Below are 23,826 nucleotides of genomic sequence, written 5' to 3' on the forward strand. Positions count from 1 at the left end.
GGGACCATATGAAATGCTATAGAAAGCTGTAGCACGATGGGTATGGAGAACCATAAGACGAGCTATAAAATGAGCTATAGCGGACCATACAAAGAGCAATAGGCGGCTAAAGAAACCATAGGAAAAGCCATAGGCAACAATAGCACGGTGTCTAAAGAGATCCATAGAGTAAGCCATAGAGATCTCTATAGCAAACCATACAATATGCTATAGGCGGCTAAAGGGACCATATGAAATGCTATAGAAAGCTGTAGCACGATGGGTATAAAGAACCATAAGACGAGCTATAGAATGAGCTATAGCGGACCATACAAAGGGCAATAGACGGCTAAAGAAACCGTAGGAAAAGCCATAGGCATCTATAGCACGGTGTCTAAAAAGATCCATAGAGTAAGCCATAGAGATCTCTATAGCAGACCATACAAAATGCTGTAGGCGGCTAAAGACACCAAAAGAAAAGCCATAGGCGGCTATAGCATACTTTCTAAAGAGACCCATAGACTAAACCATACCGAATTCGATAGCGACATTTCCATTGAAAAAGCTATAGACAACTATAGGGGAGACCATAGGGAAAGCTATAGACAGCCATAGAAACGGCTATAGCTAATTGGGCCAATTTGCTATAGCCGGCCATACAAAGGATTTTCTATAGCCGACCATAGACCATTTTTGTATGGGCACGGTACACGACAAAGTTTGAAACAGCAGCCCACTTCGCAGAAACAAAAGAAAGTTGCTTACCGGCGTTTGCACGAGTCGTGCATGGGCGGTTCTGAACTTACGGGCGTTGGCAAGACGCAGCGCCTCCCAGCTCTCAGTAAGGAAGCTATCCAAAATATCCACTAAAACGGCTAAAACGTAAAAAAAGGAGATTTCCGAAACATTTGGAACTTCAACGACCATTCAACCGAGCCCAACGGAAGCTGATTGCAATAGCGATTGCCTTGCGCAATCTTCAAGTCTCTTTTCCTTTTTATTTATTGTTATTTTTTTAGAACGATACTAAGCAAATTTTTATTATATTAGTAAGAATAAGAATGTACTTAGAATAATAATGTAAAACATGACAAAAAATGAGTAAATCTTAGGTTTTATTTAAACTATACACCTTTCCAAAAAACGCTCCTAGGCCGCCGCCATGTTGCTGATGCTGATGCGGCTGGTGCGACTCTCGCGCCCTCTATCTGCTAGAAATTTTCTGCCACTCTCTGGGACTGTGAAGACCCGCTCAGCGCGGTTCTCTACGTACGTTTTTGCGGTTTTGCATTCGAAGTTTCCTCGCCTCTCTTGAAAGTTTCCACTTATTTTTTTATGCATGCTGCGTACCCTTTTTGTGTTGTCTTCCATTGTGAGAAATAAGGCTGGTAAGTGCCTGCCATTCAAGCTTTTCTGCTCGACATTCACGGGAAAGGTGAAGGACGTTGAACGGCCCTCGAGGCGATTTTGCGAACATTGTTCTCAGAGATAATCCGCGTAGAATCCTCAGTTATCTCCAAAAATAGTTGTCCGGGTTGGGGTGAGAAATGGGTCAGTCGCGTTTGTTTCTTTGCCTTGGTGCGGTTGTGAAAAAAGGAAGCTCTCCCTGAAACGTGCCCCAAAACGAAGTCATCTGGGATTCCGTGCGATCGTCAAAATGTGACTGTCGTCGACTGTGACTGTGTTATTTGAGATCTTTCTCAAATAAATTCTTTTCGGATAACGCTGCATCCTGTGGTACGTACGATATATTGTTCGAATGTGAACACTTCCCCAATTGTATGTCCGTGTCCTGTCCATCGGTAAACACGTTACCTGTGAGTGTGAAAAATGCATGCCTTTCGGACCTCTTCTGTTGCAATTTATTTTTGACAGCAAAACGCTTTGTCGTTTCACATGCGGCGAATCCCGCTGCGCCGTCAAAACTTATCGTAAGAAAAAAAAAAAAAAAAAACTAGAACTATACATTTTAGTCGCATTCGTTCTGTCGCGCGCATACCCAACAAAAATAGTTAACAGTTCATTTTTGTTGCTTTTTTGTTTTTTCAAATGTGGTACAATGCTTTCTCAATGTCCTCGGGAAAATACATGTGCCATGAAACACAAAATATCACGGGAAAAGACGAGAATTTAGCCGCCAGCAGCGTTTGAAACTGCGCCTACGCAGGTTGCGCCTATTGAAATCACAGTCCCCTCGGTTAGGGTTAGGAGGGACGCCGGTGAGAGTCTAGCCTCAAACTCAATGACTGGGCTCGAAAACGGTTTGTTGCCCCTGGGGTCGAGTGTTTTTTGGAAAGGTGTATAGGTTGTTTCTTTTTTGCGTAAACCGAAACCGAAACTAACTTAAGCAGCGTTTCCTTCGTTGTAATTGTTTGCGTGTGTGTGCGTGCATGCGCGTGCGTGTTTGTCCGCGCGTGTGGATGCGTCCGCGTGCATGCGTGTGTGCGTCTCTGGTTGTGCGCGCGTGTGCCTCTGCGCGCGGGCGTGGGTTTGCGCGTGTGCATGCGTGTGTACGTGCGTGCGCGCGTGTATGAGTGCGACTGCGAGCGCGCAAGCGTCTGTTTGTGCGTTCTATTGCACTGCGCCCGCAAGAAGTACAATTGGATGTCCCTGGACTCTGTTAAAACACTAACTTATTGATGATTATTAATATTATTATTATTACTGTTGTTTTTTTGTTGTTGTTATTGAAATATAGCCCCGAGTCTTTAGACACAGGGCCCTAAACTTTTCTATAGCTGGCTGTAGCTGTATCTATAAATTTCTATGGCCGACCTTGCGTAGCTACAGGGGGTGATAGCCTGCCATTGAATTTTCCATAGACGACCTTAGGCCATTTTTGTATGGGATGTCTCGGACTGTTTTATTATGGGATTTGCCTCTTTATGTGTGCGTGTTTTTGTGCATGTCACCATATTCTCGAATGAATATTTTACTCAGGTTGACATTGTCATGTGACAGGTTCTAGCAGCATGTCATTAATATTTGTCAAACATTTTCACTATATTTTGATTTCATGTTGCAAGATATAAACTCGAGACTAACTGATTTTTTTACTGTACACTTCCATCAATAAATATTTGTAAAAAATGCTAGTGTAGAGCATTTCACCCTACTTTCCAATTTCTGAGCATGGAGTGATTTGTAAGAAAATGAAATATGAACTCATATATAACATTTTGTTTGCAAAGATAAGAATTGTATGCAAAAGAGGCACTTTATCATCAACTATTTGCATGAATTACAACTGACATTATAAAAAACTAGACTGCTAACAACTGTTGCTTTTCAAGCAGAAATCTTACCTGCACATTATGGACAGAGCCATATATAAGCATTCCAAAACCATTTCACATTATTTATTTAGCATCCTCTTCTACACCCTTCTCACATTCTTCACTAAATGTAGGGTGTAACACAAAACAGCACACTTTTCGTTAAAATTATGAGGTTGTATTCCTAGTTTTTAGGGTGTTAAAAGGGTGTAGCCGAGGGTGTAAGTTGCTATAACACCCCTTTTACACCCTTAAAGGATGTAAAAATTTTACTGTGTAGTACGGCCGAGCATCAGTGGCGTCAATCACCACGATAGCATCAATAGCGTCACGGCGTTGCCCACCACCCGCCAACAACCACGTTGTTAACAACAAAACCAGCGTTCTGCACATCTAGGTCGACATGTTCATTTTCTTTTTCTTTTACGTGTGGTTCGATTTTGAACGTTTCCGTTGCGGATTTAACCGAAGCTGTTAGCTTTCGTTGGCTCAGGAAATCATTATCCTAGCATTTATATAAAACATTACTGGGACTAGCTTAGGTTAATCAATATATGAGAGACGTCTTGTTTAGGCTCTTTCAAAACACAAAGCCTGAAATATCCAATCTTATCCGATTCAAGCACAAGCTGATCGGGAAGTGTGGCTAGTGTGGCTAGCGTGGCGGTTTACTAAGCTGAGTGCATTGATACACCTATAGGTTTTTAAGGTAGAGAAGGGGGCTTATGGTCGGTGTAAAAGTATACACTGGCTGGGTAACGGAGGGCGCGTCTTCCAGGAAAGGGGAGCATGTGCGCCCGATGCACCCGACTACAACTTTTTTTTCTTCGAGTGCAGTTGGGAAGTAAATATGTGGAGCACTTACCGAAAAATCGCGGATGTGGTATTCGCGCTAAGAGTGCCGCGCAGCGACAGAGCGGTATTGTTAGAGTGAAAATGACGTGGGCGCTGTTTCCGTATTTTATTTTCATAGAACAACGACGGGCACAATATTTTCCCACTTCTGGTAATGTTCCAACTGAACATATCACACGACAGTGCTAGTTAAGACAATAGCCTTTCAAGTCTAACGAAAAAAAAACTGAATAAAATGGTGATCGTTTGCTTGCGCTACCCAAGTAGCACAACACGCCGGGTTGAGGATGGGGCGGTATCGGCCTGCCGGGATACCGACACCGGCCAGTACCGGAAACGCCCCAAGGGGCGACATTGGCCGGGCCCAATACCGGAATCCGGCCGGTACCGGGAACTTATTGGGAAACCGGGATGTCGGGAATACGGGATGTTCCCAGTGAGCTCCCGACACAGATACCCGGCATGGAACCGGTAAAACGGCAGGAAACCATCAGTGTGCCAACGTGTTTCCGGGTCAGAGCCAGTCCAATTGCGGATTAGTCCCAGCGTAATAACAGATCAGGGCCGGCATAATTGCGGGTCAGTGCCAGCGCCATTGCGGATCAGCGCCAGCGTATTTGTCATTCAGTGTACCCAGCATAGAACCACTAGAATGCTATAGCTGTGTCAGGCCTTAAAGCCCAAGTATGGCATCGTACTGCATTAAAATTTTGAAAAGATAGCTTCTCAGTAGATCAAATTCACTTAAATATGAAAATGGTAAATTTCTCAGTTAGAACTATTTTATGGTTTTTCAGATCTTTTATAGGTACTGACCGTTTTTAATATGTTTTTTGTACTTCAACCGAAACAGGTCAATTTACTATTTGTCTAATTTTAAGAAACCATTCTGTGTGAACAATTGACAACAATTTCAACAAGATATGGCTATGTTGTTGAAACGACACCCCAGATGCATGCATAGGGCTGAGTAGTACAAGGAAACATACAAAATTTTTTACCATGACGTTGTTCTTTATTGAGATTCAACCATAGCAGCTGGCTGCTCAGCTGAAGCCGTTCCCTCATCGTCCGAGATGGTTGGAGGCACCGAGGAAGTCTTCTTGACTCTGTTGGCCCTGCCCCCCTCCCTATCGGACGCACCCGATAGGAAGCGGCTCAGCCGCTTTTCTACCGCGTCCAGGCTGCACCCTTCAGTGCGACTTTTTATGGCACCTGTAAAGAGAATTGTCCGATCACACAGATTAGTTGAGGAATAGGGGAAGCCAATGTCTTTCACACTGGCTGCTGCTTACAAACTGCACTTTGTGAGTGTTTCCTTAGTGTAAATAGAAGGACACACACCAGCCTGCAATCCAGAGGTGACACAAGACCACCACGGAGGTGGAGATTCTGGCTTTGGTTACCACGCTGAGCTGCCGATTCTATGGAGGCATACTGCTCTTTTATGCAACATTCTATTAATCTGAAATCGGGGATAGGTGCAGAGAGGAGTTGTCTAAAACAGAGCAAAACTTCCCCGACACCCTACAGACCAGGGCATCTAAACGGTCTTCATTAGATTTTCAACCTGTAAACTAACAAGACATGACCGACAAAGAAAACTTTTTTAGTTACTTTAAAGTGCTCCTTTTGAGTATGAAGGTTCCAAGAATGCCAACACTGGAGTTATAAGAGAAAATGCAAGTCGAATTAAACTGTCAACTTAACTGTCAACATATTTCAAAGCTCTCGCTTGTAGTGCTCCAATTGTATTATCATTATAACCACCAATTAAATAGCTAGTAATGAATATGCATTACCAATGACCACCTTGCACATTGTGGTGTCCTTGAATCGCGATTTTCCTCGGTAGCCCAGGAGGGAGAACCGCTCCTGGACTTGTTTTGAGAGCAGGCGCCCCACCATCTCTCGTACCACTTTTTGCAGTGTCTTCCCGTCTCCTAAAGACAGGAGCTGCTCTTCCTAGAAAGACAAAATGTGTTCTCAACATGTCAATAAAGTTATTGACACGCAGACACAATGGTATGAATATGTCTTAACTAAGAGGATGTGCATGGCCAGGTACATGCAGCAAACCACATTACGTGCATAAAAAATTTACAAATTTACTGAAGAGCGAATTAAAAATATTCGAATGTGGCTTGTACCCGTCTTAAAGCAAACCAGAAAATTTAGAACATTTCCCTGCATATACTCTACTAAAGCTTATCCATCAGACACATGCATCGTTGTTCAAATCGTGGAAACTTTTAGATGGATCATCTTTACTCAATGTCTCGTCAGAATCTGTTCAGCAATTCTAATAATGTATGTAATTCTCAAAACAATGCATTTAAAATCCTACATATCCTAAATTTGTTAAAGATATATGTCCGCCGGCTAGTCACCCCGTGCATTTTGCGCCCACTTATTTACTTTACTAAGACTTAAATGGAGAGAGGCATAAAAAAGCGGGACTTGACCAAAGCCGTCTGCATAGTCGCACAAAATAATGACAACAGCACAGTGTGAGTACTTTTGTTTTCATAATTTTGTTTTGCGCTCACTCGGTTACGGCACTCCTCAGCTCAAGCCCGTCAATGTAATGATTCAACTTGCTCAGCTTGCGCTTGTGTGACTACCGTACACTACTATGCATGGGGACATAGCTACGCATGCACTCACATCCCCTGAATGAAGTGGCAGATGCAATGACAATTACTCTTTGACTTTGCAAACTTTATTTGCTGCCATAGGATGACATTCGGTTAGGATACGTCAACACCTCATTTTGGAAATGCACTACAATATGCAAAGTAAATATTGCATTGGTGAAAATTTATCCGGCAATCATTTACAAATTTGTTTGGGCATACACATATAATGGTGGGCACGCTTAAAAACCTTTTGGAGCAGGCTAAAAGTTGTAACTTCACTTCTGCAGCAGATGCTAAAAGTACAAATGAATTTATTGCCTTAAACATATAGATATCGACTATAGAACAGGGGTAGGACCAAAAGAAGGCCAATATATACTACAGCATCTTTCTTAGCCAAGCAAGCATTAAACACAAAAAGCATGCAGGTGGGCTCGTGCGTGCTCTGCACACAGACCCACGGCGAGTTGTTGTTGGACGTGCGGAGTTTAATCTTGAAGGATAAAATGGGCAGAGGTGTCATAGGAAATTAACATGGTTCATGATTATTTGCAGGCTGACATATTTTAAGCACCCAAATGCGGGCAGTTTCAGTTTCCCCCAAATGGGCGGGTGATTTCACTTTCCCCCTTGTGAAATATTTTACTTGAAACAATTCCTCACGCTTGCCACGAGACCTGACATACCCTTTATCTTATCTCAATGGCTTGCCGCAACATAAATGCATCCCGACAGCGCGGCTGAACACGACCGAGGGCGACAGCATTATGCCATACGGTGATACGGATGAGTGGAGAGCAAATATCGGGGATGTGGACACGTGCCGCTACGAGCTCGGGCAATGGCTAGAGCCACCTAGCGATATATGTCCATAGAAACGTGGCATTACAGTCGGCGCACCTCAAAGACAAGGGGTGCAGGGGCAGATTTAGGTGGGGGGGGGGTCCGGATGTCCTGACCCCCCTCTTAATTTCTGCATGTGTAAAATTTAGGGCGTAAAACGAAGGAGAGGGGGAGGGGGTTCGTAAACATATGGTATGCTGACGAACACCTCAACCCCCCCCCCCCCCCCCCCCCTCAGGAAATTCCTGCATCCGCCCCTGAGGGGGTCCGGCGGATATGCGAATAATTTCTGTAAACCTTTTTTTCAGTGCTTTGTCTTCAATACTGGGGTGCGGCCCTTACACGCGATTATACAGTATACGCAGGCCAGTAAGGCTGACTTGTAAAACGTGCAATTGGCGTTACATGACCTTGACACAAGTCAATCGCACGATTCAGGTTAAGAGTGCCCCTAACAACAGCCTTCCCTCGTGCATTGGCTGTGCGTTCACCTGTTCGAAAATATTACGGTAAAAGGCTTCAGTCAACATTTCAACCCATCTGCATATCTTCAGATAACCCGAGTTAAATCACAAAGTAAGAATCGCAGCCCTATATCTTTCAATACTGTGAAAAAGAGGATACAAATACCAGCAGTGTCCTGTCGGCGGGGTTCTTTAGCCGCGCCTCCGCAGCACGAAACTGCTCCATGTCGCAAATGGGCATCAGGAACAGCTCCGGTGGTTCGGGCCTGGCCATTTCCTGGGGTGTCGCCCGTTCCCCAAACCTCGGCTGCTCTTCTTGGTGCTTTAATGACACAACGTGCCTGAGCACCTGTGCCACAGAGACTTGCGTCTCCCTCATCTGCTGCTGCAGCTGCTCATTTTGAATCCGTAGGTCAAGCACGACCTTGAGCAGCTGAGCCTCGAAGGCTGCAAAATAAGCGAGGCATAAGAAAGCATTAACCATATTGCTGACGAACATTATGCACTGATGATGGGGAGAAACTTGTTCTGAAACATGGGTTTTGGGAAGTTTCAGAAGAGTGCCCACACCTTTAGGTGTTTTGGATGGGTTTGGAGAGCTTTGAATTGGTTGCCAGACAGAGTAAGTGTGTTTCAATGTTTTGTAAAAATTTAAGAGATGTTATAAACTGTATGCAATGTTCAAAAGTATAATATAAACATTAGTTTTAATTAAATAATCTTTCTCAAAGAGAGACACAGCCCCAATTTACCGAATTTATGGCCAAAAAAAGGTGTTTTTTTAGAACTTCACAGTTTTGGCACGTATGGTCAATAATTAATGCTCCCCACAAAGTTTTATAATGTCTGTTGACAAACAAAGCAAAAAAAAAAATTGATATGTCGCCAACACATGCAAGACGCGCTGCATTTGGTTGAGCGGAGGAGAGCTGCGATAAGCACCAGTTTCAAAATCTGATCGCTCCATGGCTACTAGGCCCGAAAGCCCGGGAAATGGCGATTTCTCAAACTTCTGGGACAGTTTTTTTTTTTTTTTTTTTTCTTTCTCAATTGTTTGAGAATGGGAAAGAACCTCAGTAATTGAATTAAAACGTTTTAATTCAATGTAGATTACCAACACGCTCAAGTCTATAAAAACCTCAGTAAGAACACTTGTACCAGGATAAAAAACGAAACTCGGGCTGCGAGTAGCTGCTTTGTGGTCATGTGATACTTTGTGCCTAGGCGACGCTTCAGAGCATGTTTCCTCGCTGATCTGTGCACTTATAGCTCCGCTTTTTTCTCCAAATTCTCTTGCCCATTTTTATTAGAAAATGCCCCTAACTAAAGCTCCTTTGCGTGAAAGCTTTGGTAAACGCTCTCGTTTTACGAAACTAAGCGGTTGAGTTTCCTTAAAGGGTTACTAAGAGGAATCTACAATCGCCTGTTCTTAGTTGCAACTGATTCTACAGGCCCTAAGCACCCTAAAAATTCTAAAATGACAATCACGCGACGCCGATTTTCTTATTACAAACGCGATGAAAGGTCGGGACACACCACTTTCTGAGCTGATTTTTCTGCTCAGGAAAGGCAAGACATACCCCAGCAGCGGTGTCAGTGCGATGACGATGGGCACTCGACAGCAAATCACAAACCGCCTCTCTTGGAGAGGCAGGTTGCGAGTGGCCGACGAGCGCCCACTGTCACTCTGCTGACACCAGAGGTGTGCACTCCACATCTGGGAACTAATGTTTCACGAGTGCCGTGCGTCATGCTATGACATCAAGACCTGTGACACCAAGACAACCTGCTATGGCTCTGGTGGTTGTGAATGGTGATCTGCTGTTTCTGGGCTCCTAGGACTAGGACGGCCGCCCTGCCTCCATCCTTGGCTGCGCTTCTCGACACAATGCACTTTTCTTGTGTCAATAAGCTCCCCAGAAAATCTCGCAGGTTTATGCAACAGAAGCCGAGTTAAAGGAGCAGTTCACCATGCGACCATTTATCTCCAAGGTTCTATTTTCTTTTTTGTCGGGCTGGCCAGAGGATCGTTTGTGCATACAGGCAGTACAGGTTTGAAATTTCGTGCAGATTTCTCTTACCGTTATAAACTCGAGGTAAAATATACCGCTATATATACTGAACTCAGAATTACAAGCGTTTGATTTTACAGCTGCTGTATCTACGTTATCTGCTGGCCATCGAAGTGGTTTGTTTTGTTATGTGCCGTCCCACTTCAGCTTGACACACTGTATTTACAGCTCAAAATAAAAACTTCTACAGCACGAAATATATCTGTTTTCATATGTGTCAAGGGAGGAGCACCAAGAGCGGTCAGTTGCGAGTGAGGTAAAAATAAAGAGGCCCGTAGCCGCTCCTCTAGCCCCTAAACAATGTTAGTGCCCAAGTTTTGCGTTGCGGGTGGTCGCAACGTGCTGCATGCCATGTGTCTTGTTTCGCACTTACCCACGCACCATGTACCATGCGGCGGCCCGATATCGCTTTGGTCTTGGTCCTTAAGCGTCTACAGCTTTAATGATATATAATAAACATCCCTCCCCAAAGTCACTAACAGCAAAAGAATGGCAGGGAGTATCCCTACATTTTTGTCTCAGTACCCTCAAGATGCTCAGCAACATGGGCACAAGACCTTGGTGTGATCAAAAACGCGCATCTAATGTTGTGATTACTTACGAGTGGCAGTGTCCTTCGGTACTCCTGTCAACTCCCCGGTTCCGCCTGTCTCCAATGGCCTGTGCTCGGCTGTAAACAGATATATTAAATCGTGAGGCACTTATCTAAGAAAAATGGCGAAGGAGTGGGAAAGATTATACAATTATCTGCTAGATGCCGTGTACAAAAAAGTGTTCGCTATGTCTTCACACGCAAACAATGCACTTTTCACATGTGATGCCTGCATGAGATAAGCCCAGGGTGCACAGCTGTCAGTCCCCCACACCATTTCAGTTGATGGGACCTGAACGCACAAAGCCATTTGAAAAGCCACCTCCTATTAGCCGTGTTTCCCTACTTCAGGATAATTTTTGATATTGAGAAAACAATGCAGTTATACTCAGTATCCTCTGAAAGGCCCACTCGCCAAATATTACAACATAAAAGGGCCAAAAAAGTTTGAGCAGCCTCCAGTTGCCAAAATCTGATCGATCTAGCAGGCAACGTGCGGTGCAGTCAATGCCACTGTGTTGGTACAGCCAACACTGAGCGAAACGTCGCAAACAAGCAATGGCGGTCACCATTGCTTGCTCACGAAGCGCCTGATTGGATCTGAGTTCACGCCGAACGCCGACGCACAACTTTGTGTCCAATAAATGCTCATAGTATGGGAGCAAGCAATGACGGACAGGTTGTGGTGCGGACAGTTGAAAAGGGTCTATTGAACAGTGTTGCCCTTTAAGCAGCCACCATGCAAAACAAAGTATCCTTTTTTTTAACCGGTTTGATTCAGGTTCAAAATATGATAGCGAGACTCACATGTCAAAGACTCTGGGTGCTGCCTCCTTGGCTTTTTCCTCTTCGGTGCCTGGACTGATTTAAAAAATTTGAAGATACAGTAGTAAGAAATCAAATCTTAACATGCACTGAGATTGCGATTCATACTTTCTATGAATGACCTGAATGTGCATCTAATGCTACCAATGCTAGCATTTGGAATAGATTGAAAGCGAACATAACAGTGAGGGACAAATTTGCATCCGTTGCCTGCACTTGGCAGGGATCAAAAGGAAAGATAACTAAAGAAATCCTTGCATAGCATAGCTTGCTCATGTTGCTTCATCTTTCCAATTCTCGAGTTCATAGACGCAAAGATGCAAGATGCATGCCTCTAAATGCCCTCAAATACAGTATGGAGCAAAAAGTTAAATGATAATTACCTGGGGCGCGTGCTCCACCAAGACGACTTGGAACTGAAAGTAAAAATCTTGTTTGAGCACGGATAAAAAATATTACAAAATATGGTGATCATTGGAAGTTTAAGACAGTATGATAACATTTTTTAAATTCTTGTATTTTTCCAAATATATGGTATATTTCCTATGGGATTCATATACCTAATGCATGCTGGAAAGTTCCAAAAGTGTGCCAGCCCCTGGTGAGCGAATAAAAATTTGAAATATGGGCTGGGTGAACTTACAAGAAAAAAAAGGGGACAATTTTGAAGAAAAACAAAGCAGTCTAAATGTGTGAAAGTGCTATGTGAGGGGTAGCCAGATTGACATGGCCTAAAAGCTGCAAACAAAACTGCTACACTTGAGAGAGCCACTAAAGCTGGGGAGGGGGGGGGGGGGGGCATCAAGAAACGATAACGAGGGATAGGCCCGTATCTTTATGGGATAAGTACCATTGTTGACACCAACGAAAGAATGTGAGGCAGAACATTTTTTTTAACCGCCAAGCAACTGCAGTCAATGCCCCTGACAACATTTATTTGTTGTGTTAAAAATCTTTTCGAGGTCGGTAAAGAGCACGGGTTTTAGACGTATATATAAATCATAATCAGTTTAACTATATGCCTGGTAGCACAAGGATTCCAAACTGCACTCTGTCATTTATTCTAAAGCCCTTTCCTTCTCTTTCTAATGCAGGGGGTGGGAGAAGAGGGTACACTTTCAGAAAAGGCGCGAGTCACACTTGGACTTCCGTGGAGCCACATATATTCGTGAGCCGCAGCTTGGCCACTCCAGTGCTATGTACCTGCATGGCACGAGAGCTGATACTGTAGGTCACAAGACGCATTGAAATCAGATTCTACCACGCAGTTTGATTGTTTCTCGACTTCAGGAATGCTATCACGAGCAATTACACTCGGGCCAAAAGGTCCAATGCACGCCCGGATCATTTGTTGGCACATCTATTCCAACAATAAATTTGCACCAGTGGCCGAAACTCACGTGGGGTTGGTAAAACGACGCTCGTTTCCTCACCACTGGGAGGCCGCCGAGTGCCTCCAGATGTGCTGGCTGGTTCTGACGGTAAATCAAAACAAGAATGGTTGACACTACAATCTACTTGCCGATTCTTGTACTGAAGACAACTTTTAACAAAAGCAGGTTACCTTCGTCCGGCTCACCAGCATCTGTCGATTCAACACAGGACAGTCTTTCGGCGATAGTTGTTCTTTTTTTTGCCTTCCTGAAGGTCTCTGTAAAGAGAGGTAAGGACTGTAAGTACTCGCCCTTCAGCTATCCCCAGTAACCAAATGAAGTGCACTTGGACATTCCCCAAGCATAAGTGACAAACAGCTGAGCCCCGAGCATAAAAAACAAACAGCTGAAACATCACGGGTGCATTTATACAACATGAGGTCTGGCATTTAAGTTTAGTGGATGAAGTCTGTAGTGATGACTGCCAGTATCTTTCAATACGCTTCTGGTCACGAAACTTCCGCTGAAAGTTTACACAGGAACAGGGGCAGCCGCTAGAGGCACCACCGCAAGGCAAAGGGAGGCGTAGCGAGCCCCTGCTGATGCCGTTGATTTACAGCTGTAGTTGCGATACTTCCAACACACTAACATTTATTTCAGTACAACAATAATTTCACCATTCCCTTAGTACAACACCCTAACTCAAAGGGAAAAAAATGGTGCCAACGTAAGCCTGCTGTTTCAGGAAATCTGAAGCCGAGAAATTATAGGAATCATATTGGTGAAGGGGACTGTTTCTTCAGCGTGCAACATGTGTAGGAGCCCCATGGTTGAACTGACCGGTACATAGTTTAATCACAGTTGAACCAACCAATGTGACTGGTACATAGTTGAACCATATGGTTGAACTAATGTACCAGTCCCAAGAGAAAACACCTCTTGTATCTGGTCATGCACTGCACAGCTACTCACACGCACCCCACGAGTCCAAATCTTGCGCTTACGTTTCCAAGAACTATACTAGACTCAGCAGCACAACGCTCACTCCTAGTGAAAGTGTCAAAACTATCAGTTATTCACTTTGAAAAGCTGGAGGATTAAAATTAGTAGATGTGGTCAGCTCATGTCGGGAACTGTTACAACCTGCCTTTAGGCACTTCCCAAAATCTGACCAGGCGCTGCTTAATCCTGTCTACCAAGGAGGCTGATGTCACCATACCCACATCTCCAGTGAAAGGAGAGCACTTCGTGACCTTCTTTGCTCGGAAGGCTGCTCCGAGGGGCTTTGGCTCGGCATTGTCTATCTAATCCAAAGCCAGACCCACAAGCAGACATCTTCTTGGACGGCCTGTCTCTTCCTCGACACCCGTGACCTTCCCCATGAGCTTTGGAAGCAAGGACGGCGGCTTGGAGTTAGATTATCCCATTCAGCAGGCACGGGCTGATTAATAGTCGGAGTAGGCAGCTGCCTAGGGCGGCAAAATTGTGGGGCAAGAAAATTTCAAATGTTTCTTTTTTTTCTTTTTTTTTAGTGGAGGTTTTTGCGAGGCATTTAGTGCTCTCTGCGCGATGAAAGCATACTATGCTTTTGTTTCTGTGAAATTAAACCCTTACTACAAAAGTAGGGAAAGGGAAGGACATCCCATGGGATGGACTACAAAGAATATCTCCCATTCTCAAGCGTCGCCATGAGTGTCTGTCTCACGGTTCCCATGGCAGCCAGCGCCGTCTACATACATGAGAGCAGAGACAATGTTTTTCAGCGGTGTGCATGCTAGGCTTCGTCCCAGCCCCTGTAGCACAAACAGACACGAAACAACAATTAAAGCGAAGCATAGCACTTCCCTGCGCACACACGAGGTGGCCTCCAGTTTTGAAACGAAGGCGAAAGGGCTCCAAGGCAAAGATCGACCGGAGAGGCACTGAAACTGAACCTGACGGTGGCAGTGCCTCAGTGCTGCCAATTTGTTTTTTACGTTATCTCCAGAAGTGTAAACTCAATATAAAAAACAGAGATAATATTATACATGCCAGAGGTTCAGCTAACACTAGCCTGCTGTCACAAATTAAAGCCCAGAGCAAACAGTCTGGACTTCTGCTAATGCATCTCTATGGGTAAAGGTGGGTGAATTTACACTCCCAGCTCAAATATACAAACAAATCTGACAAAAACATCAAACTATGGAGATCTCAATCTCACGGAAGACCAAAATCTGACAATTGGCACAATATTTCAAAGTACAAACAGCACAGCACAGCACCAAAGAAAATTTGCTCAACAACAAGCCTCTAAGCTGTCTGTCGAAAATCTCCAGAGTACGCCAGGACTGCAGCCGTGCTTGGCAGCGTGCAATGCTTTCCGACAGCATTACGGAAAAGTTTTGCGACTAGTAGCGTATTGAAGGACTCGGTCATTACTGTAATGTGCATTTAACAATATGGAGATTTTGGAGCTTGCTAAATTGAGAAACTGTAAACAAGCTGATGTGGGCAAGCATGCTAACAGAGAGAAGATCAAAAATGTGTGCTAGCACATTAGTAGTTGAGATGAAAAGGAGCAGTTCAAAATAATTCTTACTGCATTTCCGCAAAATCGATCCTCTGAATGAAGGCCAGCCAGGGTCTGGTGCTTGGCCCGCTTGTACACGGGACAGGATGTCCACGCCGGACATGTTGCTTGGCCACACGCATTGATTTGTCTTCTCGTTGAACCACGAAAGAGGGACGGGCGCCACCGTAACTTCCTCATTATCTTCAATGAACTCTACCACGGCATACTTGTACTCCTCACTAGAATGAAAGGCATTGTCACACATGATGTTCATTCAAGTTACTTGACACTGTAACGTCTTTGCGATGCGACTAGATCGCATCGCAAAAATTAGATGGTCACAGTGGCGTGCACGATGACAGAGTCCAACGCCTTCGTTGGCGAGTCGCTTCTTGAAAACTCTCGCCCTGAACGCCGTTGATTGGCTCAGCCCACTGATCTCAATGACAATTGCTGGATCGCGCTTACCCGCTTGTTCGCTGCAGCGCGGGTGAAGCCACCGGACGGCAACCTTGCTGAGATACGATATGCGGTTTTGCTAGCCTTTTGCTGCGGTATTTCAGCGTGCTGTACAAACGTTTTCTACTCGTTCGTCGTCATTCGCCGAAAAAGTTTTTTAAGACTCAGTGCATCGTTGAAACTTGCCATTGTGAACACATCAAAAATTTTACGAAAGCGCAGTACCACAGAAAAAGGCACAACTCGTCGAAAGCAAGGGTCTGGCAGCGTGTTCAAAGCTTCCTTGGCACGCCGAAGTGCCGTGTCTCTGTGCCTTCGCACGCTTAGATACCAACCAAGAATCGACGCCATGTGGATATGTTTTGTGAGTGCAATGTGCGTGAAGCCATACGTATCTAAAGTTACAACTCGTCGAAAGAAAGTGTCGCCGGTCTCGCGGCGTGATCAAAGCTTCCTTGGCACGCCGAGTGCTCCATCTTCGTGTCTTCGCACACTTGGATACCAATCAAGAATCGACACCGCACCAAAGTTCTAAACGTGCGTCGCACGTAGATGCCTTTAGATCATTTATATATATATCAGCCATGGAGTTCTGGATTGTCCAGCTGTTCCAGTGAGTTGCTATCAATAAAGGGGGGGGGGGGAGAGAGAGATCTGTACTTGTTCTTATGTACTATTAACCATGGCAATGTTCCCAATCTACTCTAACGGATCACATGGGAGCACGAATAGAGCAAAGCTGTGGTGCAAGGAGGGTTTTCGAAGGCAAAAGTACAACATGGCGAGAATGAAAATCTTTGAAGCACGGCCTATATGGTCGTGCGAAATTTGTTGACCAATCACAATTAGGCGAGCCGCGCTCAAACGTCAAGTGCAATTAAGTAGGTTGAAAATGAGCCAGCACTGATCAGTGATGAGGAGCTGCTTTGTACAGCATTCTCTAAATCGTCCAAGACGAAAAAAAGATGTACCTTCCCCCTCTTCCGTCGCTACTGGACGCTGGAATAAGCTCGTTCCTTGACCGCGAGTGCCGCAAGTATAGAGTCGTCAGAGTAAAGTAAGACACTGATCCAGAGGCACATACGGCTTCACGCACATTGCACTCACAAAACACATTCACACGGCGTCGATTCTTGGTCGGTATCCAAGCGTGCGAAGGCAGACACACAGGTTTCGCGCGAGTTGCTCCCACCGGCGATGCGATCTAGTCGCGTGATAACTTTCATCGCAAAAGCGACCATCGCGGGCAAAAGGCGACGCGATTTGAGCAGTCGCTTCTCGACCCGAATTTTTTGCGATGCGACCTAGTCGCGGAGCGGCTGAGCCAATCAACGGCGTTCGGAGCGAGTTTTCGAGAAACGACTCGCCAAGGCACTGCGAAGTTGGCTTACTAGGCCTATGCACGACCAAACCGACAGAACAGCAACATCACAATTAAAGCACGGGCGGTTAACTTCGAGGTATTTTTGCCCCGCGTACGGTTACATGCAGCGCTTTCACTCGCCGCCACGGTCACATGAAGACTTTGATCCCTTTAGGCACTGTACCTGAACCATGCTACGAACCCGGCTACCCGACCGCCAACTTCGACTCGCTCGCCATTTTCGTTTGCTTAACTTTATTCGGCTTTGGATTGGATACTGAATCGGATTTGAAGCAGTCTATCAACAGCTATTGTAGTATGCGTAGTAGGCTGGATCTTGGATCGAGGCCCGTCATGGTAGTGTCGAGTGGCAACCACCTGCAACCGTTACTTGACACCACCTACTGCATGGGACTCTAGTAGAGAAAAAAAAAAAAGGGGGGGGGGGCCCTTTTTTTTGTTTTTCAGCCTTTGCTGGCAATGTAACTTTTCTTTACGGGGTGCGGTGCCGTCGGTGCCGAGAAGCGCTTCGATTGCAAACCGAAACTTAAAAACCGATCGAAGTTGCGCGAATCTTCGGAAAGCCGTAAAACACCGCGCGTGCCTTCTATTTTTCTCCAATTTGTTGATTTAGTGTTTTTCGATGATGCTCAGCAAGATTCTAATTGAAACCATGCCCTTAAACTCAACATTAAAAAAAAAAAATAATTACGCGAAAAGAATTAACAATGTAATTATCTCGACCTTTAATAATTATCTTAAATAGGCCCCTGACCTAGGACCAAATCAGCACAAGCCTTTTTTGTGGTGCGATGCGTATTTTTCGCAATATCGAATTTGTCCACCTTCCGTGAAACACCTTGTGTGTGTGTGTGTGTGTATATATATATATATATATATATATATATATATATATATATATTTATTTTTTTTTTTTTTTTTTGTACAGAAGGATTACGCTGGTCGACAAATGTAGTGCAGCTCAATTAGACAAGAGTTTTGGAGTGCTACCGCGGTGTCGGTCGCGGTTTCGATGTGACTGGTTTAGCAGAAGACAAGCTTGAACGCTTTGCGACGCGGAATTCGTCCACTTCTGGATAGCCACTGTCAACATGGAAGCTGTCAAACATTCAGTGACATCTGAGGTTTATTGAGGACGCTCCTGTGGGTGCTCTCGCACATAGTTGTCTGCGAACTACGAATGAAGGGCAGCCCGACAAGCCTGATCCTCATCAGAACACGTTGGCATCGTGCCGCTGTATCGGTTTTCAGTGCCTTTTATACCCTATATTACAAATACAAAAAAAAAAAAAAAAAAAACGTAGCGTCAAAATAGATTAAATACACGCGAAGATAGATTCTGACGATTGTCGGTCGTGCGGGTCAGTGCCTACGGAAATGGCGACAACGGGAAGGTATGCCCAGGGAAGGAGTACGTATGCGCAGAAGCTTACTAGAAAAAGGTCAGGTTTGCATAAATCTTCTAACATCCGCAGTCAACCTCCGTGTTTAAGCCTCACAGTTTTTACGTTTCGCGTTTCTGGATCCCATGCATTGAGTCATTCAGTGGTGTCAAGCAATGAACGCTGTTAGTGCCACCAGCGGGCTCCCGATCCGCGAATAAAGATATGTGATTTTAACGGCTGTTTAACTGGTACATTTAGCGCGCTGTTGGTGCGCAACCGAATGACATTGCAAGGCGAGGCTGGAGCGCCGTCGGACGACACGCTTGACGACTTACAGAATGCATAGAATAGTACTAAACACAGAATAGCTTATTCAAATACGGCCAGAGCCGTGAACGAAGTGAAACACATGAAATGCGACGGCGGAAAAAATTACCTTAGCCCTTATGAACAAAAATGAACAAATGGTTACGCAATCTGTCAGGCAGCGCACTCACCTTGTCATAACAGCAGATCTGCCTCAAATCAACAAAGCGATCCTCCAAACTGGCAAGAAGCCTATCAACAAAAAAAATTACACGGAAATACTGAAGATTGAACCGGACACGTGCAGACCTCCCAAAGAAACACACGCGGTGCTAGAAAACAATCAAGGAAGAACCGGGCGCCACCGGGATGCGACGGTATTGGACAGAGGGAGGGAGAGAGAAACGGAAAGAGAGAGAGATCCTAGAGACGCTGTTAGCCACCGTAACGCTGTGACGCGATCCGGAGTAGTTCTCCGCGCAGCCTTTTTCGGAGAAGTGCGATCTCTAGTCACTCGTACCATTTCAGTTTCGTTATGAACATTCATGAGGGGGAGTGAAGGAGCTTCGCAGCCTTTTTGTTTCGATTGCTAAATGGGCTCTCTCGCTGTGCTGCTTTCGTTCCTCTCGTCATGACCGACTCGCCTTATCATACTGCGGCGATGACATCTTTGCAGTTAATTTCAGGAGGTCTAACGAAACGCAGTGACAGCGAAATTAGCGGCAGCGACGAAGATACCAGCTTAGCTCCATTTCGAGTGACGACGAGGCAGCCGTTCTCGGCGACGTGTTTGCCGAGTCATTCACCTTGCCCCTGAAGAGGCCCAAAATATGGCGTTACGTCGAAGTCGTTGAACGCGCGTATTCAGATGAGAGCTGTAGGTATCTCGTTTGTTGGTTGTGTGGTTTCTGTGATGTAATTAGAATAATTAGAAGGCAATACGCCAGATACTCCGTAGATAAAAGTCGCCTTCGGAGATGACGCTCGCTTTACGGCATACATGTTTGGTATATCTTAATTACATCCTACGGCTCGTACAAGTACTTCTAGTTGTCTTGTGGGATTTCCCTTGCTGTTACCCGTCTCAGGGGATGACACAGCATACCGGTTCAACAAAATACGCTGCAACAGCCCTTTATCAGCGGTGGGTTGCCGCTCGCGTGGCCAGTTGCCCTTGGCCCCCTTGCGCTGCAGATGACCACTGACGATTAGTGATGGGACGAATCACCGGAGATTCGGATTCGGGCAGATTCAGAAATTTCCGAACTTCCCACGATGGAGATTCGGCAGATTCGTCGCTGGTTGCGGACGGCAGCGTGAACGTTGTCGTAAACCGAGAATAGGGTCAGTTGTGCTTTTTTTAGCTACTGTCACTGCATGCAACCAGATTTCGTCTTGTTTAGTTCAACGTGTGGTGTGTACTGTACATTCATTCGAAACCCTGGCACGCGCCCCGGTCCAGCTGAGCTGATCGGTGTGGTTGACGTAGGCCTAACCAATCCGCGGTCTCGGTTTCTGTGCGGTTTCGCGGTGACCGATAAAATGTAGCGAAATGCTATGTATTATGCATAATGTGGCGCAACGCACAATAAATATATTCAAGCGAGGAAATGATTCGTCTCCTTTTCTAGAGCTGCGTATGTCCGTACCTGTAAGGCGCGAGAGCGAGATGAATGTTGCTCGTCCCAACTTCGACCGCGTACCGGCACCGGTGGTGTTTCTCCGTTCTCAGCAGCAAGTCGGCCGTGAAACGTTACGCGCTGCAGTTGGTGAAAAAGATACACAACACAGGGATGTCCAACGCAACTTTATTGTTCGAAAACAAACACTGTAACTAAATCGGATATCATTAACCAGAAAGGTGTACGGCGCAAGGAGTTTCAGATCGCTTCCCGGGTTCCGTGGACACACGTTGGAGATAATCGAATCGAACATACTCACTTGTGTAGTGTGTGTCACTATAAACCTAATTATGGGCACGGAACGTGCCTGTACCGAACAGCACGTATGGCATCGATCTTTTGCAGCGATGAAAACATGCACTTGTATTTCCATTTTCCACGTGCACAAAGCATGCCTATTTTGGTCGTAATCCGGGACCGAAACCAATTTTTCCGCGATACCGTTCTCGACAAACATCCAAAATAATATAAACAAAGCGCACAATTTTATTTATTACTATGATATTATATTACAACATTATTTTGAGCGCTTTGTAGAATTTATTGAATTTAATATCACGAAGAGTTGAAACACTCATCAATGTGATCTGGCAACTATGGCAACGCTCCGAATCTTTCCGAACTTTTCCGAATCACTTAAGATTCGGCTGCTTTTACGATGCTTTCCGTATCTTCAGATTCGGCTCCGAATCTCGATTCGGATAAAGATTCTTCCCATCACTACTGACGATTAACGGCGGGGCTACCTGGGCCAAACACTTTGAATCCCCAGGTTGCCCACAGCCTTCAGAGGCAAAAAGCGAGGGGAGATGCTCTGAAAGCGGCGGCGCTGGGAGCGTTGCGCTCAGTGGTTGCGCTCGATTTGCTCCGCAGGACGTGCCACTGGGGTGGATCACGTGACCGATCGCTCACGGAGGCTCCCTCAGCGCAAGTTACTCTAAACGGCGGAACTGCTGAGCGCTAAGCGCAACCGCAGTTGGGTGGAGTGCGACGATGAGCGACTCGGATGACTCTAGTGACTCTAGCTGACTCGGTCTGAATTTGTTGCTGTGCCATTTTTGTCTCCTTTGGCGTGTCCGTGCTGTTTGTCTGGCTTTGAACTTTGTGCGTGAGTCGCCGCCCGAGCTATTTCGCGCGGTGTTCCTTCTCATCTTCACGATGAGCTCGCGATGGAAGAGACCAAGGGTTCTTCGGGAGCAATACCAGAGCATCATGCGGGACATCGCGGCCAGCAGCGCTGCGACCGCCACGCCGTGCATGAACACTGGTGCTGCGTCTTCCGCAAACGATTCTCCGACCGAGTCGTGCTCGAGTACTTCCTCAAGCGGCAGTGAAGCTGAAAGTGATCACGACACGAACAGCGATGACCTGCCAGCTGAGCAAAGGATGCAGGACTCTCCGGAAGAGATAAGTAGCGACTCCTGCTCAGACGTCGATGAGGAACCCCCTTCCGAGCAACCAGAGCCTTCGGCCACGGAAGAACTGGCCACCATAGCGCGCAGATTTGGTCTTACACACGAGACCGTCAACGCCTTTGCGGCCTCACTGCGAAGGTTGGGCCATGACGTTCCGAAGGACGCACGGACCATCTTGGGCACGGAAAGGAAGGCTCAGCTTGAGCAGGCCAACACCTTCATACATTTCGGCTTGGTGAAAGGCCTTATGGAATCGCTGGGTGATGCTCTCCTGCCGCAAGAGTTGCATCTGCAAGCAAGCATCGATGGACTGCCGCTCTTCAAGAGCTCCAGCGTCGGCTTCTGGCCCATTCTTTGCCGTGTAACGAACTGCGGCGACTCCACACCTTTCGTGGTAAGCCTCTTCTGCGACTCAGGCAAGCCACCGAACCTCGAGACCTTCCTCCGACCTTTTTTAGACGAGGTGCAGGAGCTCACGACCAACGGAATGGTGTTTAAAGGCACACACATTGATGTTTGCTTGACAGCCATGGTCTGCGATGCCCCAGCCAGGAGTTTTGTTAAGCAAATTAAGAGCCACGCTGGGTACCACGGTTGCGAGCGGTGCTCCCAACGAGGACAATACGTTGAAGGACGCGTTACCTTCCCCGAACTCAATGCACCACTTCGCACAAATGAGACATTTCGCGATCAAGCGGATCCCGCGCACCACATCGGCGAGTCTCCAGTGGCTGACCTCGACGTGAATATGGTCACAATTTTTCCACTTGACTACATGCATTTGGTATGCCTTGGAGTGATGCGTCGCTTGCTGAGAAGTTGGACCTGTGGTCGTGGAACTCTAAGTGTTGCTCAACAGCGTGAACTCAGCAGAAAACTTGTGGCCTGTGCCAAGGAGTTCCCGTCGGACTTCCAAAGGAAGCCAAGAGGTGTGGACGAACTAGATAGGTGGAAGGCCACAGAACTGAGGACTTTCCTCCTTTATGTGGGACCTGTAGTGCTGAAGTCCCTTCTTCCGGAGACTCACTATGAACATTTTCTCCTTCTTCATGTGGCCATCAGGATCCTTGCGTCACCAGCATACTACGTTTGCCACAACAGCTTTGCGAGAGGCCTGCTGCGCTACTTTGTGCAGCAGTTTGGTACTTCTGCATTGTATGGGCCTAAACAGCTCACCTATAACGTACACACTCTCAGCCACCTTGCTGAAGAGTGCTTGATCCACGGGCCCCTTGATGCGTTTAGTGCGTTTGGTTTTGAGAATTTTCTCGGTAAACTGAAGAGAATGCTGCGCATTCGCAACAACCCCCTGGCTCAGGTTAGTCGCAGACTTTCCGAGCGTGCTGGACCCGCATCATTCCAGACTGCAACCAAGACTCATGCAATCAAGGAAGGACAATGCTACCTGTTAAATGACCGACCAGCAGTCATTGTCAAGGTTGGCAGGATCAGCTGTGATGTAGCAGCTTTGACAAACCCCAGAGATTTTTTCAAGGCCCCAGCACACTCGTCCGCAATCGAAATCTACAGGACAGACTTCCAGAGTACAAGCACGAAATCATGGCAACAGGATGCTGTCAGAAATGCCCCAAGATGCCTGAAGCTGCCCTACAAGAGGGGATTTGTTGTAACACCACTGCTCCACCTTCAGGGATAGTTCTACCTGTTCCACCGTATGACAAATTTCCTTGGATTCACCTGCAGCATGCACCATGGCTGTCGTCTTC

General features: G+C 46.0%; 1 protein-coding gene across 1 annotated transcript; it reads right to left on the minus strand.

Moving 5' to 3' along the window:
• Positions 1-5,115: 5,115 nt before the first annotated feature.
• Positions 5,116-19,340, minus strand: LOC115324950. The gene is made up of 10 exons (XM_040209025.1): positions 19,194-19,340; positions 15,496-15,707; positions 13,109-13,195; positions 12,945-13,019; positions 11,928-11,960; positions 11,527-11,580; positions 10,729-10,797; positions 8,222-8,502; positions 5,912-6,074; positions 5,116-5,324 (listed from the first exon to the last, which is right to left on the minus strand). The coding sequence occupies exons 1-10, from the start codon at positions 19,199-19,201 to the stop codon at positions 5,125-5,127; spliced, it is 1,182 nt and encodes a 393-aa protein (XP_040064959.1). The 5' UTR covers positions 19,202-19,340; the 3' UTR covers positions 5,116-5,124.
• Positions 19,341-23,826: the final 4,486 nt, after the last annotated feature.

This window comes from Ixodes scapularis, unplaced genomic scaffold (genome assembly GCF_016920785.2).
Source record: "Ixodes scapularis isolate PalLabHiFi unplaced genomic scaffold, ASM1692078v2 PGA_scaffold6__148_contigs__length_123643588, whole genome shotgun sequence".
NCBI classification, from domain to species: domain Eukaryota; kingdom Metazoa; phylum Arthropoda; class Arachnida; order Ixodida; family Ixodidae; genus Ixodes; species Ixodes scapularis.